We start from the raw sequence: 15,619 nt of genomic DNA, 5'->3' as shown, positions 1-15,619 counted from the left end.
AAATTGATAAATTCTGATACATATTTTACATAAATGATTTTTAGCTTAAAAGAGGCATTTAAAATCGGATATATTAAAATCCATATGTAATAACACCTGTTTCGATTCTTTTTTAAACTGATGTATACTAACTTTTTCCGTATTTGCAATATTAGGAAACTTTTTCCACAAATAGGGTCCACGATATTGAATTGAATATGTAATTTGTTTTGAATTATATTTAGGGACAATGTAGTTATTATTTGAAAATTTTGTCGGATATATATGCTCTACTTTTTCAAAATAGGACTGAAATATTTTAGGAGATAGCCCCATTTTTGTTTTATACATAAACATTAAAACTTGATGTAAGTTTATTTTATAAACATTTAATGCGCCCAGTATACGCAGAAGAGGCTCGCATGGTACAATTTTATCAGCTCCAAATAATATTCTGCAGGCATGTTTTTGTTTACTGTACAATTTTTTTAATTTTGTATGATTTGTACTTGCCCATGCAATATTACAATAAATCAAATGACAATGAATGAAAGAAAAATATAAACTTTTTAAAGATTTATTATTTAGAAATGGTTTAGCCCTATATATCATGGCAATATTTTTTGATAACTTTTTCTCAATGCTTTTTATATGATCACTCCAACGTAAATGTTCATCTAATATTACGCCCAAAAAGTTAACTGAAGTTTCTCTTTTAATGTTAGCGTTATTGATTATTAGATTTGGGAGTTTAATTGGAATATTTTCTAATTTATTTACTTTATGAAATAAAATAAATTTGGTTTTATCCACATTTAGAGACAGTTTATTACTTATAAACCATTCATTAACCTTACCCAACTCTTCGTTAACTGTTTCAAAAAGTGTTTTAATATCTCTGTGAGAATAAAAAAGATTGGAGTCATCTGCAAAAAAAATACAGTTTAAGAAGTGTGTTGCTAGATTTAAATCATTTATATAAACTAAGAATAATAAGGGTCCTAAAATAGAGCCCTGGGGGACACCACAAGTTACAGCATATGGAATTGTTTGTTTTTGCGCATATTGGATGAATTGCATTCTATTGGTCAAATAGCTTTTGAACCAAAGTAAGTTATTATTTTTTACTCCATATTATTCAAGTTTTTTTATAAGTATGTTATGGTTTACAGTATCAAAAGCCTTTGACAGATCAATGAAAACTCCTAATGTAAAGTAGTTAGTACTAAATTCGTTTGTTATTTGATTGACTATATCAATCACTGCATGTTCAGTGGAACATTTTTTCTTAAAACCAAACTGTTTTGAGTACAACATATTGTTTTCTGATAAATAATTAAATAGCCTGTTGTACATTATTCTTTCAAGCAATTTTGAGAAACACGGTAATATAGATATAGGTCTATAATTAGAAATAATAGAGTCATCGCCAGTCTTAAAAACTGGTGTGATTCGTGCAATTTTTAATTTTTCCGGAACATTACCTGTTTTAAAAGAAAGATTAAAGATGTGAAACAAAAGAGGTTCGATTATATGATAAACAGATTTTACAACATTAACGTTAATTTTATCAAATCCAGCACTTTTGTTGTTTTTAAGACTATAAAAGGCGGTTCGCAATTCAATTAATTTAAGATTAGGTTCATCCATAATTTTATCGTAATTTTTTAAATAAGACTCAAATGAAGTTGAATTCAGAGGAATTTTTAATGCCAAAATTGGACCAGCATTAATAAAAAAACTGTTTATTTTTTCAGCAATAATTGATTTATCATAAATATTTTTATCATCAACTGTTATTTTTTTTGGCATAGTGTTTCTCGTATAATTATTTTTGCCAATTACTTCTTTAATTACATTCCAAGTTTTTTTGGTGTTTCCGCATGCTTTGTCTAACAGTTTTGCATAATAAAGCTTTTTAGAGATTTTTTTTGTTTTTTCGAATACATTTTTGTAGTTTTTATATGTCATTTCGTTTTTATAAGTTTTTTTTTTTAAGTATTTATCATATAATTTTTGTTTTCTTTTTGAGGATTTTAGTAACCCATTAGACATCCATGAAGTCATAACTGTTTTTGTGTTCACTATAATTTGTTTTTCAGGAAATGCTGTTTATATTGCTTGCAGAATTGACTTAGAAATAGATTATATGAGTTGTTAGCATCGTTTGATTGCAATACCAGATTCCAATCAACGTTGTTTCTTAAAAGGTTTTGAAACTGTTTTACAGAGTTTTCATTGATCTGTCGCCTAAATATGGTAGTTTTAGAAGGAATGTTGTTATTTATTATGTTATTAGTAACTAAGAATGTTGGGAAATGATCTGAAAAGTCAGTTTTGATTATACCTGTGTTAAGACGGTTATTATGAAAGTTATTAGTTATTATATTATCAAGAAGTGTCGAAGAGTTGTTAGTCACTCTAGTTGGCTTGTTTATTGTGGGAATTAAGTTACTTTGAAGAAGAGTGTTTATAAAATTTTTCACATTATTATTTGAAGCATGTTTTTTTAGGTCAATGTTTAGATCACCAGCCAAAAAGACATGATCTCGCGTTTTATTGATAGCTGTTATAAATGATTTCAGATGAGTTTTATATTTTTTTAAATTACCTGATGGTGGTCTATATGTCGCATTTACAATTATGTTTTTTGTGTTTTTATTTTTTAATTCAATACATAATGACTCACAATCTATTTCATTCACACAGAGATCATTACGTAAACTATAATTAATTGAGTTGTGGATAAAAATACTTACGCCCCCACCAATACCAAAATTACGTGGTTGGTGAACTGATTTGTAATTATTTAGTTCAAATTCCGCATTTGTTTCACCACACTTACACCAAGTTTCCGTAAGACAAATAATTTTAAAATCATGTTTTAATTCATCTAACAAAAACTTAAAGTTTTCAAAATTTTTTTTTAAACTTCGAACATTAATGTTTAAAATTGAAAAAAAAACTTCCTTTTTTTGTAGATATTGGAAAGATTCAAAAACTGTATAGTATTGACTTTCAAATATTTGTTGATTAAAATTATCAGAGTCATCTTCGTCCCTGAGAATGATATTTTCATCAAAAAATTTAATTATTAAGTTTTCTTCCATTTTTTGTTTATTTGTTTTTAAACAAAATAAAATAATAATAATAGAAAATAAAAAGAACTTGTATAAACAAAAAATTGCAAATAAAACAATAAAACTTAACTTTTGCTTTCTTGGCACGGTTTTTTTGATACCCAATCGCGCACAATTAGCTTATCATACGATATATATGCAAATTTTCCCAGCTGCCTTTCAGTTTTCATTCTTTCTCTCAATTCTTTTCTTATTACATTAGTTTCGTAGCAAAAATCTTCATTAATGAAAATACTTTCACCCTTTAATTTAAAAGAATTTTTTAAAATTTCCACTTTATCTTTGTAATCTAAAAGTTTTATCATGATTGTTCGTGGTTTTTTTGCATCTTTACGTCCGCAGCGATGCGCTCGTTCAATTTTAACATTTTTTACCCCTAAAGTCTGTTCAAACAGTTTGATCACTTTTGTTTCACTTTCCGTCCATGTTTCATTTTCGTTTTCTTTCAGTCCATTAATCCTGAGATTATTTCTTCGTGACCGATCTTCAATTTCTCTTAGTTTATTTTTAAGGTCGGTAAACTCTATATTTTTGTGCGCTACATTTTTAGAAACTCTTTCTTTCTCGATAGATTCAATATTATTTTTAATCTTTTTTTCAATGAGTTCTTCGTGAAAATTTAAGCTTTCTTTTATATCAAATACATCCTTTTCGAGTCTTTTAATTTTTTTCATACTGTCGATAATATTTAATTCTGATTTTTGTTGCCTATCACTCGTTATCTTTGCATTTGCACTAATGACTTTAAGAACGTTTTCTTCTTGTTGTTTTATTAGTAACTCTATGTCTTTCTTATACTCAGCAAACATTTCTCTAAACATATTTCTTATTTCGCTAATTGTAACTGCCATATTTAACAATTAAATTGATAACAAATGTTAACTTTTTAAAAAAAATTTTTTAAATTAGTTAAAAAAAAAAAAATTCTTTGCAATAAAACACGTCTGTTCGCCGCAACTTTGAACGATTAACATCGATTAAAAAAGAAGATATAATTTTTAAGTTTTTTGATATTTTATTAATTGATTGATAGTTATTATAAGATCGGTATTTCGGTTTTTGTTTTCTTTTTTTAAATCTTCACAAGTATCTTTTAATTTACTAATTTCTTTTAGCAATCCATAAATTCGATCGTTAGATAGTTTTAAATATGCACTTATTAACGCTAATATATCTTTTTGTTGCTTACGGAACATTTCTTGAAATATTTCCCGAACTAGTATAATCGAGACTTCGGTGTTTTCTTTTTCAATAGAAGTCATATTTGATAAAAAATACAACGTGTATATGATATTAAATTATAAATAAAAAAGAACTTGCAAATTTATCATTTGTATCTTTTTTGATAATTTATTATTATTATTTATAATCTTTTCATAGAGCCCCTACAGATTATAACATTAATAGTAATATATAGTTAATAAATCAAGTAGAAATTTTAGGAGAAAAAAAAAAAGAAATAGTAAAAAAGAAGATATAATATTTAAGAATAAAAATAGGGAAAAAAGAAGATGTATCAATTAAAAGTGCAAACACCCTCAATTAGTCAAAAAAGAAGATATAATATTGAAAAAGTGAAAATTTTTTATCGAAAATATATATATATTAAAAAAAAAAAAAATTATATATATATATATATATATTTATATATATATATATATATATATATATATATATATGTATATATATATATATATATATATATATATTGATACAAAATAGTTAAGAAGAAGATATAATATTAATAGATACTAATAGTCACAAAAGGTCATAAAAAGAAGATATTTAAATACAAATTTGGAATTGAATATATGATATCATATTCAACATATAATATATAAAGATAACAATTAATATTTAAAAATACAAGCAGTTAAATAATCAGATATAATGCTTAAAAAACAATTTTTTGTAAACAAAAATAAAACTTAATCCGAAAGATTTAAAACGTAAGTTTTTGTTTGACACTGAAATGAATTTAAAGATTTTGCCATATTTAAATTGCCTTTCAGAAAAGAGTTCCGTAGCTTGGGACCTCTATAAGTTATACTATATTCTGTGTATTTGTTTATTTCTTTAGGTAATTTATATGTGTTACTTTGATTTATTCTTAAGAAATACTTCTCATTTAAATTTTTATTAAATTTACTTACAAAGATTTCAGGAGTTATTCAATCTAGCTTTGTCGCTTGTATTAGCAGTTTTGAAATGAAATTTTTCATTTGTCAACGGAATTAAATGTGGCTCCACTTGAACATCAGTACAAACTTTAGCTAGGCAAACAGTTAAAAAATCTCTGATATTATCATGTCTGTTACACACAAAGCCACCTTTTTTGCAAGACATTGCATGCATCTCGTCAAATTTATCTCCACAAACACAGTAAGTTGGTAAATTAGCCAGTGGCACATTATATCTCAATCTTAGTGCGTCCTTAAACTCTTCCTTATTTAAGTCGATAGTTTAATACAAATTGAATTTTTTTTTTTGAAAATCTGAATAACAAACCCCGTCGTCAAGATTAGTTATTTTATCAAATAAGTTCGCTGTTCAGTTTCTGATTGAACTCGGTAGCTCCACAGACCGCAAAATAATCTTCCAGGTTCGTATGACTACGCTAAGGTTTTGCGTATTTTGGTAATTCAGCAACAACAGTGCCGAATTCATGAAATACGCAAAATTTTGCCGATTTCATGAAATCGGTAAGTTCGCAAATTCGGCTTAACATATATATAAAATTCAATTTAATAATTAAAGGAAGTATCCAGAAGTTTCCAGAAGCATGCAGAAGTTTCCAGAAGTTTCCGGAAGAAGCATCTGGAAGCATCCAGTAGCATCCAGAAATATCCAGAAACATTCAGAAGCATCCAGAGGCATCCAGAAGCTTCCAGAAGCATCGAAAAGAAGCATCTAGAATCTTCCAGAACAGGTTCACACAGGTTCACTATATAAGAGACATGTAAATTGACATGTAATTCAGTCAGTATATGGAAATCAATCAGTCAGTATTATCAAGACAGTTTATCGAAGTGATTTTTATCAAAGTGTTTTATCGAAGAACATCAATACAAGAAGTGAAATACGACAAGTGTTTCATTACATCAATACATTCCATATCCAACCAAGACGTTGTGTTCCACAGAGCATTATTGTATCATCACAAGGTAAATGTAACACGGTAAGCCTTGAGAAGCGTGATTATTTATTTTTATTATTTTTATGACTTCAAGTGCAAAAATGGCTCCCGACAGTCTTGGATTGGAACTAAGAAAGAAAATTGTTGGCAATTACGTAAGTGGAATGTCACAAAAAAGTATTTGTGATAAATATCGCGTGAAATAATGGACCGTATTAAGACGATGTTCCAAATATCGTTCTACGGGGAAGTTGGTAGCAGATAACAAAGGTGGAAGACCGCGTTCCACCACTTCTAGAGAGGATTCTATGATTGTCAGATCCGTCAAGAAGGATCCCTGGATATCATCAGTCGAAATACAAAAGCAATTAGAGCTGCCTGTATCGGACCGAACAACCAGACGACGTGCTGTTGAAGCCGGATTGTTTTCTCGACGTCCTGCAAAGAAACCGCTGATTTCACTGAAAAACCAGAAGAAAAGACTCCTGTTTGCTACATCTCATATTGACTGGAATGTGCAGAAATGGCCAACTGTCCTGTTCAGTGATGAATCGAAGTTCAACAACATTGGGAGCGATGGCATTTGCCGTGTACGTCGACCGGCCGGAAAACGCCTCGATTTACGTTACTGCCATAAAACCGTGAAGCTTGGTGGAGGCAATGTAATGGTCTGGGTGTGTTTTTCTGCTAACGATCTAGGTCCAATACATCGAAACAATGGAATAATGGACCGTTTCATGTATAAAAATATCCTGAAAGATGTTATGTTACCTCATGCTGAATGGAATATGCGAATAAAATGGGTTTTTCAGCAAGACAACGATCCGAAACACACTGCAAAAGTAGTCAAGCAGTGGTTTCAAGACAACCACCTATCGGTGATGGATTGGCCGCCTCAATCTCCGGATCTCAACCATATCGAGAACCTGTGGGAGATCGTCAACCGCAGAATTAATCGTGAAGGTGTTCGTAATAAGGATCAATTGTTTGAACAAATCCAAAAGGCCTGGGCAGCGATTCCACAAAGTTTCATTTATCACCTGATCGAATCTATGCCTCGAAGATGCACGGCTGGTATCGACAACAAAGGATTCGCCACGAAATATTGATAGCGAAATACAGCTTGGTCAACATTTTGTCAAGTTGCACTTGTTTTGTCCAGAAGGAAATCAATTTTTTTAAATACTTTTGATTAATTTATTAATTTTCGTGTGCAAATAATGAACTTTGTGATGAATAAAACTTGAAGAACTTTGTCTCTAAACAGCTTCATAGTTATTTCTCTAAATTGAAAAAATGCAGCACTTTTATATAAAGAAACTAATTTAGCATTATTTGGTTGCACTCGTATTGTCCGATACTGTATATTTAAATACCGTATAATTTGTGTTTATCTTATATTTAATTGATATTTATTGTAAAACATAATTGAAATTAACGGGGCAAGATGATAAGACCATTGTCTTCTGCTTGCTCCAGTCAATTTGTTACGTTAACAGTTTTGTAAAAAAAAAAATAATTTATATTGACGAAAAAGATTATATAATATAATATAATATGCGCTAAAATGTTGACAATTGGGTTCGACAGTTTCCAAAAAGCTTCAAAAGTTTTTAATGGTCTAAGTTGCACCCCATTTATATATATAAAAAAAAAAAAATAAAAAAAAAAAACCAGAACCCGTATCTCTAAGTTGAAACATCCAAAAAGTAAAAACATTTTTTGTCCTTTTTGCGACCTGGTAGCTCGAGATTTACGGATAATTTTGACATCGGTGCAAGTTCGAGGACCTAAATATAAATTGCTTCTGACACAAAATTATTAAGAGAGGGTAGAAATTTGTAGGTAATTTAAGCTTATACGATTTTTTTTTTCAAAAAAAAATGCTAAAGTTTAATAATTAATGCGGTTTTTAATAATCAGAAAATTAAGTTTTAAAATATATTTTAGTTCTTTGTTAATTGTTTAATAAACTTTGAGTTTCATATTCCTTATAAAACTCAAATTTTATTAAACAATTAACAAGGAACTAAAATATATTTTATAATTTAATTTTTTGATTATTAAAAACCAGATTAACTATTAAGATAAAAGCTACAGAAAAAAACCGGTTCAAACCGCACATCGTTCCGCATACTGATTTGCCATTTTTATACAAATTTGGCGGAGAGTCAAGATTTTTTATATATTTCTTATTTTTTTTTTTATTTTTTTTTTTGTATTGTATTTGCCGATTGAAAATAATTTACACTCGTAATTTATAAAAACAAATGATTACATGCCGGGGGCTTGAAGAAGACAAAATTCATCTTATAATTAGGCCCCCCCCCCCCCCCCCCAAAAAAAAAATGCATATTCATCAAATAAAATGTTTTAACAAAATGCAAAAAATAAAATATATAACGTTTAATATATTTAGTAATTCAAAGAGTATTTATATTTAAGAAATGATTAGTAAAATAAGATGATATATAAGTATTAATATTACAAAAAGAATTTACAATAACTTTTTTTAATAAAAATTGAAATTATAAAATTTTACAATATTTTTAGTAATTAGTATTTCAAATAATAAAACTTAAAAAAATCGTTTGTAAATTCAAAACTTATAAGATAAGAAATACATTTACAATAGCAGACTATTGGTTAGAATATTAAATATAATATTAAAAAGTAATTAGTAGGTTAATTTTTATTTTTGTTTGCTAGTTTAGAAAGCTTTTTAGAAGAACTTTAATTCATTTTCATGTATCATCAGTAATTGCTTAAGTTTTGTTTTAAACTGGTTTAAAGAATAATTAGATTTCAGCTCATTATTTAATATTGTATTCCACAGCTTAGGACCTCGGTTAGCAATTGAGAATTTGGTTGCTGAATAATGTGTTTTGGATTGAATGTAATTGTTTTTTGAAAATCTGGTAGGGTATATGTGGTTTATTTTTTCAAAAAGTGAATTAAATAACATTGGTGATATTTTTTTATCAAGTCTAAACATGAAGATAAGAATATGGTAAAGGTTTAGTTTATATACATTTAGAATATTAAGTTTATTAAATAATGTTTGAGTGTGAGAGAAACGGTCTACGTTTGTAATTATCCTTATAGCCTGTTTTTGTTTACTAAACAGTTTTTTTACTTTTGTTGCGTTTGTGCTGCACCAAGCAACGTTTGCATAATTTAAGTAGCAATGAATTAAAGAAAAATATAAGTTTTTTAAACAAGATGGATTTAAAAACTGCTTGGCTTTATACAAAACACCTATATTTTTTGATATTTTATTTTCAATTAGACCTATGTGGTCCCTCCAGGTTAAATTTTCATCCAGAACCACACCTAAAAATTTTATTGATTGCTCTCTTTTTAATAATGCGTTATCAATAAAAAGATCAGGAAGTTTTAATGGAATATCTTGTTTTTTATGAAGACGATGGAACAAAGTGTATTTGGATTTATTGATGTTCAAAGATAGTTTGTTTGATTTGAACCATTGGGTTAATTTTTCAAGTTCTTTGTTTACTGTTTGAAATAATTTACTGATATCTTTACTAGAATAAAACAAGTTTGTATCATCTGCAAAGAAAATTAAGTTTAAAATGTTAGAAAATTTATATAAGTCGTTAATATAAACGAGAAATAAAAGTGGTCCTAAAATTGATCCTTGAGGAACACTTGAGGAGAACTTATTCGAAACTAATATAAAAATAATTTTAGCACTATCTTGTTTGAAATTTAATTCCCATTCTGATGGTTTGATTTTTATTCAACTAGAATAAAAAGTTAAATAAAAAATCAAAAAAGTAAAAAAAAACTCTTTTTTACTTAGTTTAGTTTTTCGCAATTTACTACAATTTAATTTATCTTTATTTAATTAACTTAGTTTCAGTTCTGGTTTGATTAACAATGAATTATAATTTTTATTTGTCATTACAATCAATTATTATGTTCTTAACATAATCATCACTCGCCAATTCCAATCAACTCACTCATTTTAAAATGTCAACTAAAAAAACAAAAGCTTACAAAAAGAATTATATACTACCCGCATTTACTGATATGAAAGAAAATAATATATCATTAAGAAAAGCGGCATTCAAACATAGCTTCAAGTCTCAACACTCAAAAGTTGCAAAAATAACAATAACAAGGGCCTCTATGGCTGAGATACAACAACTTACTCTCAAATAAAGCAGAAAGAATGATGGTGCATACGTTCTAATCACTTGGCGACTGTGGTTATTGTTTAACTTGAAATGAACTCCTCGAATTTGTATGTGGCTACTTTAAACGCGAAGGTCAATTGCACTTATTCAAATATAGCAAGCCTGGCAAATGTTTTATGTCTTTATGAAGAGATGGTCAAAAGAAATTTCAATAAGAAAAGCGGTCAACTTAGCATCTAACAGAACTGTTTCTTGTACGCCAAAAATAATTGATTGTTATTTTGAATGCGAAAAGGGAAAAAACGTGCATTTGGACTTACTGGCAACAATAAACCTTGTGGCACCTTCTCCAATTAATTACCGGTAACCATCTTTATCAACTACGCCAGTTTCAAATATTGATAGGTATTAAGCATGTAATGAGCGTTGCAAAAACAGTATCGAGATGGAATTGAAGCAATTTTTTCAAGCCAGAAATCAATTGCAAGTTAAAAAATCGAAGCAGTGCAACACGTCAAAACTAGGCTGAAAAAATAAAATTGACGAAAAAATGTGATCGAGTTCCTTAAACAAAAAGATGAAGAAAAAGCAACAAAGGAAGCCATGAGTGGCTAAACTTAACGCAAATTGTAGACTCAAATTCTAAATATGCCAAGCAAATTGTAGATATGCCAAGCAGGGGTGTGTTTTGGGGATGTCTGTTACCTTGTTAGGTGTACCCAAAAAATTATATAAAAGTTTTTCAACTTTATTATATAGTTGAAAAAAGTTTAACTATATGTAACTATTAAAACCAATCAACGGCAAAAACTGAACAAACTGTTTTGAACTGAAAAGTTTTGCACGGTTAAGTATCTGAGACGGCTGGAAAAAAAATTAAAAACTGGAAAACTTAATAGTATTTCGGTTTCATAATTTTGCGATTATTAAAAAAATAATAAGTACAATATTTTGATGAAGGTTGGAAACTAACATATGGAGGCTGGAAACTAACTTTTGAGTTAAATAACTTGATTAGAAACTTGAATTGACATACCTTATTTTATTTCGTTATATAGAACTTTATTTAAAAAATATTACATACACATCATTAGGAGGTAAAATTAGTTAGTAAGAACAAGTATATATAAAAATATATCAATTGACATTCCCAGTTTTATTACACTAGACTGCGTATCGTTTAAAAAACTTGCATTTTGAATTATAAATTAAGAGAGAAAAAGTTTTAAATATGGAAAATAAAATTCAGACTTTCACATAAACATACACCCTGCCTAATTTGTATTTTATTAAATTTATAAAATTCTATCAAGCATAAAATATCGCCAATGATTAGTCCAAAATGTCGCTAAATTCACAAGTTTAAATAGTATTTCAAAGAAAAGTTAGTCCGTTAAAGTAAAACATCATTTCCTTTAAAGTTAGATGATTAAATATTATAAAAATTGTGTAGAACTTTTGATATCACGGTACCCTTTGGATACAAGAAATGAAGACAGAGTTATTACAAGAAGAATCTGTTTATATTTGCATCGATATAAATTAGGATTTGCTCCTTGGTTTTTTTTGATAATCAAGCATTTGTGGCAAGAAATCAGAATGTTTATATCCGGATTTTAGACTAAATAAGTATAAATTTTAATTTAGCCATATTGTTTATCCTTCAGGAGAACCATGAGAATCATAAATAGGAACTATGATGAACCACATAAAGGAAAAACTTGTTTATTAAGTGTTTTAATAAAATCTGTTACTGATTTTTCTTTGGATGTTATGAAATATGAAATTATGGCATATTCCTGTGATTTTCTGCCTCAAAGAATGTCATAAAATTTCAATAGAATGTTCAATAGTGCAACCTCTGCTACTGCTTCTTCTACTGAAGTTAATAACAAATTTTATTGTTGCACTGTGTATAACAAGACATAGCAAGTGATAATGATATTTTTTATAGTTTGAATCTTATTCAAGTATTAAAAGATTTTGTCTCTATACTAAGAAATATTGGTAATTGGTAATTCTGCAGTTAAGGGGTGTAAAATAATTTTATTTTTTCGCTTTTGCGCTCTTGTCAGTGTAAGTTTTTAAAGCATTAGAAATATTAATTGAAACAATAAAAGAATAAAGGTTGCTGCCCCGTGCCAAACCCTCAGTCGATGCAGCAGCACTACCTTGGAGCAGCAGGCTATAAGATAGTCGATGTAGCAAGACTCCCTTGTAGCAGCAGGCTTTAAGATAGTCGAAGTGTGTACTGAAGTCTTTATGTTTATATTAAAAAATCGCCACTTTGAGCAAGTCTCTTAAAAATAAAATTATTTTGCGCCGCTTAACTGCAGGATTACCGAAATATTGTTAATCAGCACCGCCAAATATGCTTAAAACAAGCCTAAAAATTGCATTTCAAGTTATTGTTAATTGGTTATCGCTGTTTCTTTGTTAGACCATCTGAGTACTGAGCTTAACACAATGTTTCATGATACAGTTTTAAAGTGCTATAAAGCACCTGTGTTTTAATTTCTTTGTTCTAATCTTCAATTTTTTCTAAAAACAATTGCAGAAATTCAGTGTTTTGTTATATTAGTTGGAAAGAATACATCATATCTTTTAGTGCGTTTATTTAACCAAAGGTTTTATTAGGTTTATTTATTATTTCCAATCCAAAGGCTTTGTTGCGTGAGTTTGATCTGTGGGAAGTTTAGTTGAATTTCACTTAACTGTTTGAATTTCAAAAATGAACTCCAATCTAATAATACTAAAAAATTGCAGGCAACAAATCTTATCTTTACTGAGACACCTAAAAGGTTATAAGAGAATAGTAAGAAGAAGTTGAAAAGCAAAATGGTAGATAAAGTCTGAATGGTTTAATTTAGCTAATTGCACAGAGTTTATAGATAGTAAACAAGTTTTTTAACAAGTTTGTTATACTTATGATTTGTGTTTTAAATAAAATTCAAATACAATAAAAGTATCATTTCAAAAAATGTCTTAGCTACCTTTCGTTAAACAGCTATTTTCACAGTAAAAACATTACACGGTTTGTAGATTTGGGGTCCTAATATCAATGAAATACCCTATGAAAATCTATTTAAGGGGTGATAGTGCATGCCTATGGGAGCCCAAAATAAAGGGTTTTGAAATCTCTCATTAACATCCAAAGCATAATTTTGGTCAAGAAGTTTATAAGCTTTTGCATACCATAATGCGATCTATTTAAGTGCTTAAAATGCTACAAGACATGCTTTGTTTAAACAATATATATAATATAAAATGTAATGCATAAAAACAAAACTTTTTTATTTTAAAAGCTTTTATCCAAATATGCATCTTATTGCTGTTCCGATGTATCAAGATAAATTCTCAAGTTCGAACTTTGCCCCTCGGTTAAAAAATTACCGGCCAATAATTTTTTCGGGAAATGGCAGTAATTATTCAAAGAAGAAAGCAAAATGTAAGCACAGTGAGCGCTTTTTAAATAAATTTAAAGATGCCTACATTTGCAAAAACTCATAAAGATTGCAGAAAATCTGTTTGTGTTATATGCATGAAAAAGGGTGATCAAGAGTTGACTGAAAACTATAAGTTGAAAATTCTTCAACTGATTCAAACAGACATAAATTTCAGTGATGAAAGAGTGCCTTTGGCTACTTGTGTTTCATTCAGATCTCAAATTGGAAAACTTTGTGCTGGAAAAATCAATCATGTGCCTAAACCTTTTGACTTCAAGTCAATTTCTATCAAACCTACAACCAGAGTTTCGTAAGTTTGTGAGTGCCTTTTATGTCAAATGGCCAAGATCAAAGGAAAGGAGAAGCATCCGTTTGACAAAGTCAAAGAATCCGAGGAAAAAATTCCAAAGCAAACTTCTCAGAGTTCTGAAAAGCGCTGCACATAGTGCTTGTCAATTATTGGCCGAGGACTTCTTCACAACTGTACCATTGGAACTCGCCATGAAAACCTGAGAAGAATGGCTACAGATGATCCCGTAGGTGCAGAGCAAGTGGCTGCAGCAGTCTTAGCATCCAAAAGCGCATCTCCAAATGGCACTATTAGACTCAGTCGGCCTAGTGGAAAACTTTTGCCATTGAGGAGAGGTAATTACTTCTATTAAAGCCACTCAAAATGTTGATTCACAAACATTTAATTTATGACCTGTAATAATTAATTATGAGAAAAAGAAACAAGAATGCTTTTATATTAATTAAAATGCTAATTGCAACTGCTTTTATTGAAAATTCATCTCTTAATTAATTACCCTGCTTCAATTTTATTTCATCAACCTAATTTTACTTTAAATCATTCTCATTGCAAGAATAAATATTTTTTTTTCCTAATGGATGTTATTTTATTGTTTTTAAAGGTCCGTCATCGGCTCAGCAGCTATTCAAAAAACCAATTACAACAGAAAATATGGTTCAAATTCAGCAAAATACAGGACTTTCAAACAATGGCATGCGAAAACTAGGTTCAGCACTAAATCAAATCAGCCCAATTAGATTGGTGCAGCCAAGTTTTCCTTTGAAGTTTGCTCGAGCCGACCAGAAACTTAATGATCAGTTCATGGTCAGCAACATCAGATTGGCAGAGAATGGTCAAACTTGTCAAGTTGTGCACTGCCAGAGCCTCAGCAATCTCAGTGATGTTTTCAGAGCATCACAAAAACTATCAGAATCTTCCATTTTAAAACTCGGGATTGATGGTGGTGGATCATTTCTAAAAGTGAGCTTCACTCACATTGTGTTGGAAGAAGATGAGACTCCTCCACACAGCTCAGTACAGAAGACAATCAAGCTGATGGCACCAGCATCAACCAAAAAAACGAGTGTTAAGCAGCAGATGCTGATAGTACTGTCACAAAACACTCCTGAGAGTTACCAGAATGTGAAGGCCATTTTCGACCTCATTCAAGTCAAAGAAAAATGCCAAACAGGTTCTTTGGTTGTCTCTTGTAACCTAAAGCTGGCCAACATTCTTTGTGGCATTCAGTCTCACAGTAGCAAACACCCTTGTTGTTGGTGTGATGCTGCATCTCCAGGTCTTGAAAATTGTGGACAACTTCGGACTTTTGGCCAGATCAGAAGACAGCATTCTGAATACATCCAGGCAGGAGGAGATTCAAGAAAGTCAAAGGAATTCAAAAATGTCATTCATGTACCTTTGATTGAATTTCAAGGTGACAAGTTTGTCCTTGAGACTATTCCACCAAT

General features: G+C 29.4%; 1 protein-coding gene across 1 annotated transcript; it reads right to left on the bottom strand.

The window, feature by feature from the left end:
- Positions 1-3,184: 3,184 nt before the first annotated feature.
- Positions 3,185-3,970, bottom strand: LOC136092073 (protein unc-13 homolog C-like). Its single transcript, XM_065819793.1, has one exon. It carries the CDS (start codon positions 3,968-3,970, stop codon positions 3,185-3,187), a length of 786 nt encoding a protein of 261 aa, XP_065675865.1.
- Between the last annotated feature and the right edge of the window lie 11,649 nt (positions 3,971-15,619).

This window comes from Hydra vulgaris, chromosome 15 (genome assembly GCF_038396675.1).
Source record: "Hydra vulgaris chromosome 15, alternate assembly HydraT2T_AEP".
In the NCBI taxonomy this organism is placed as follows: Eukaryota; Metazoa; Cnidaria; class Hydrozoa; order Anthoathecata; family Hydridae; genus Hydra; species Hydra vulgaris.
This window is presented reverse-complemented; position numbering and strand designations above follow the sequence as displayed.

Bases quoted from the DNA above. Each gene is read 5' to 3' on its own strand.
- LOC136092073 (XM_065819793.1), bottom strand. From the start codon at position 3,970: ATGGCAGTTACAATTAGCGAAATAAGAAATATGTTTAGAGAAATGTTT.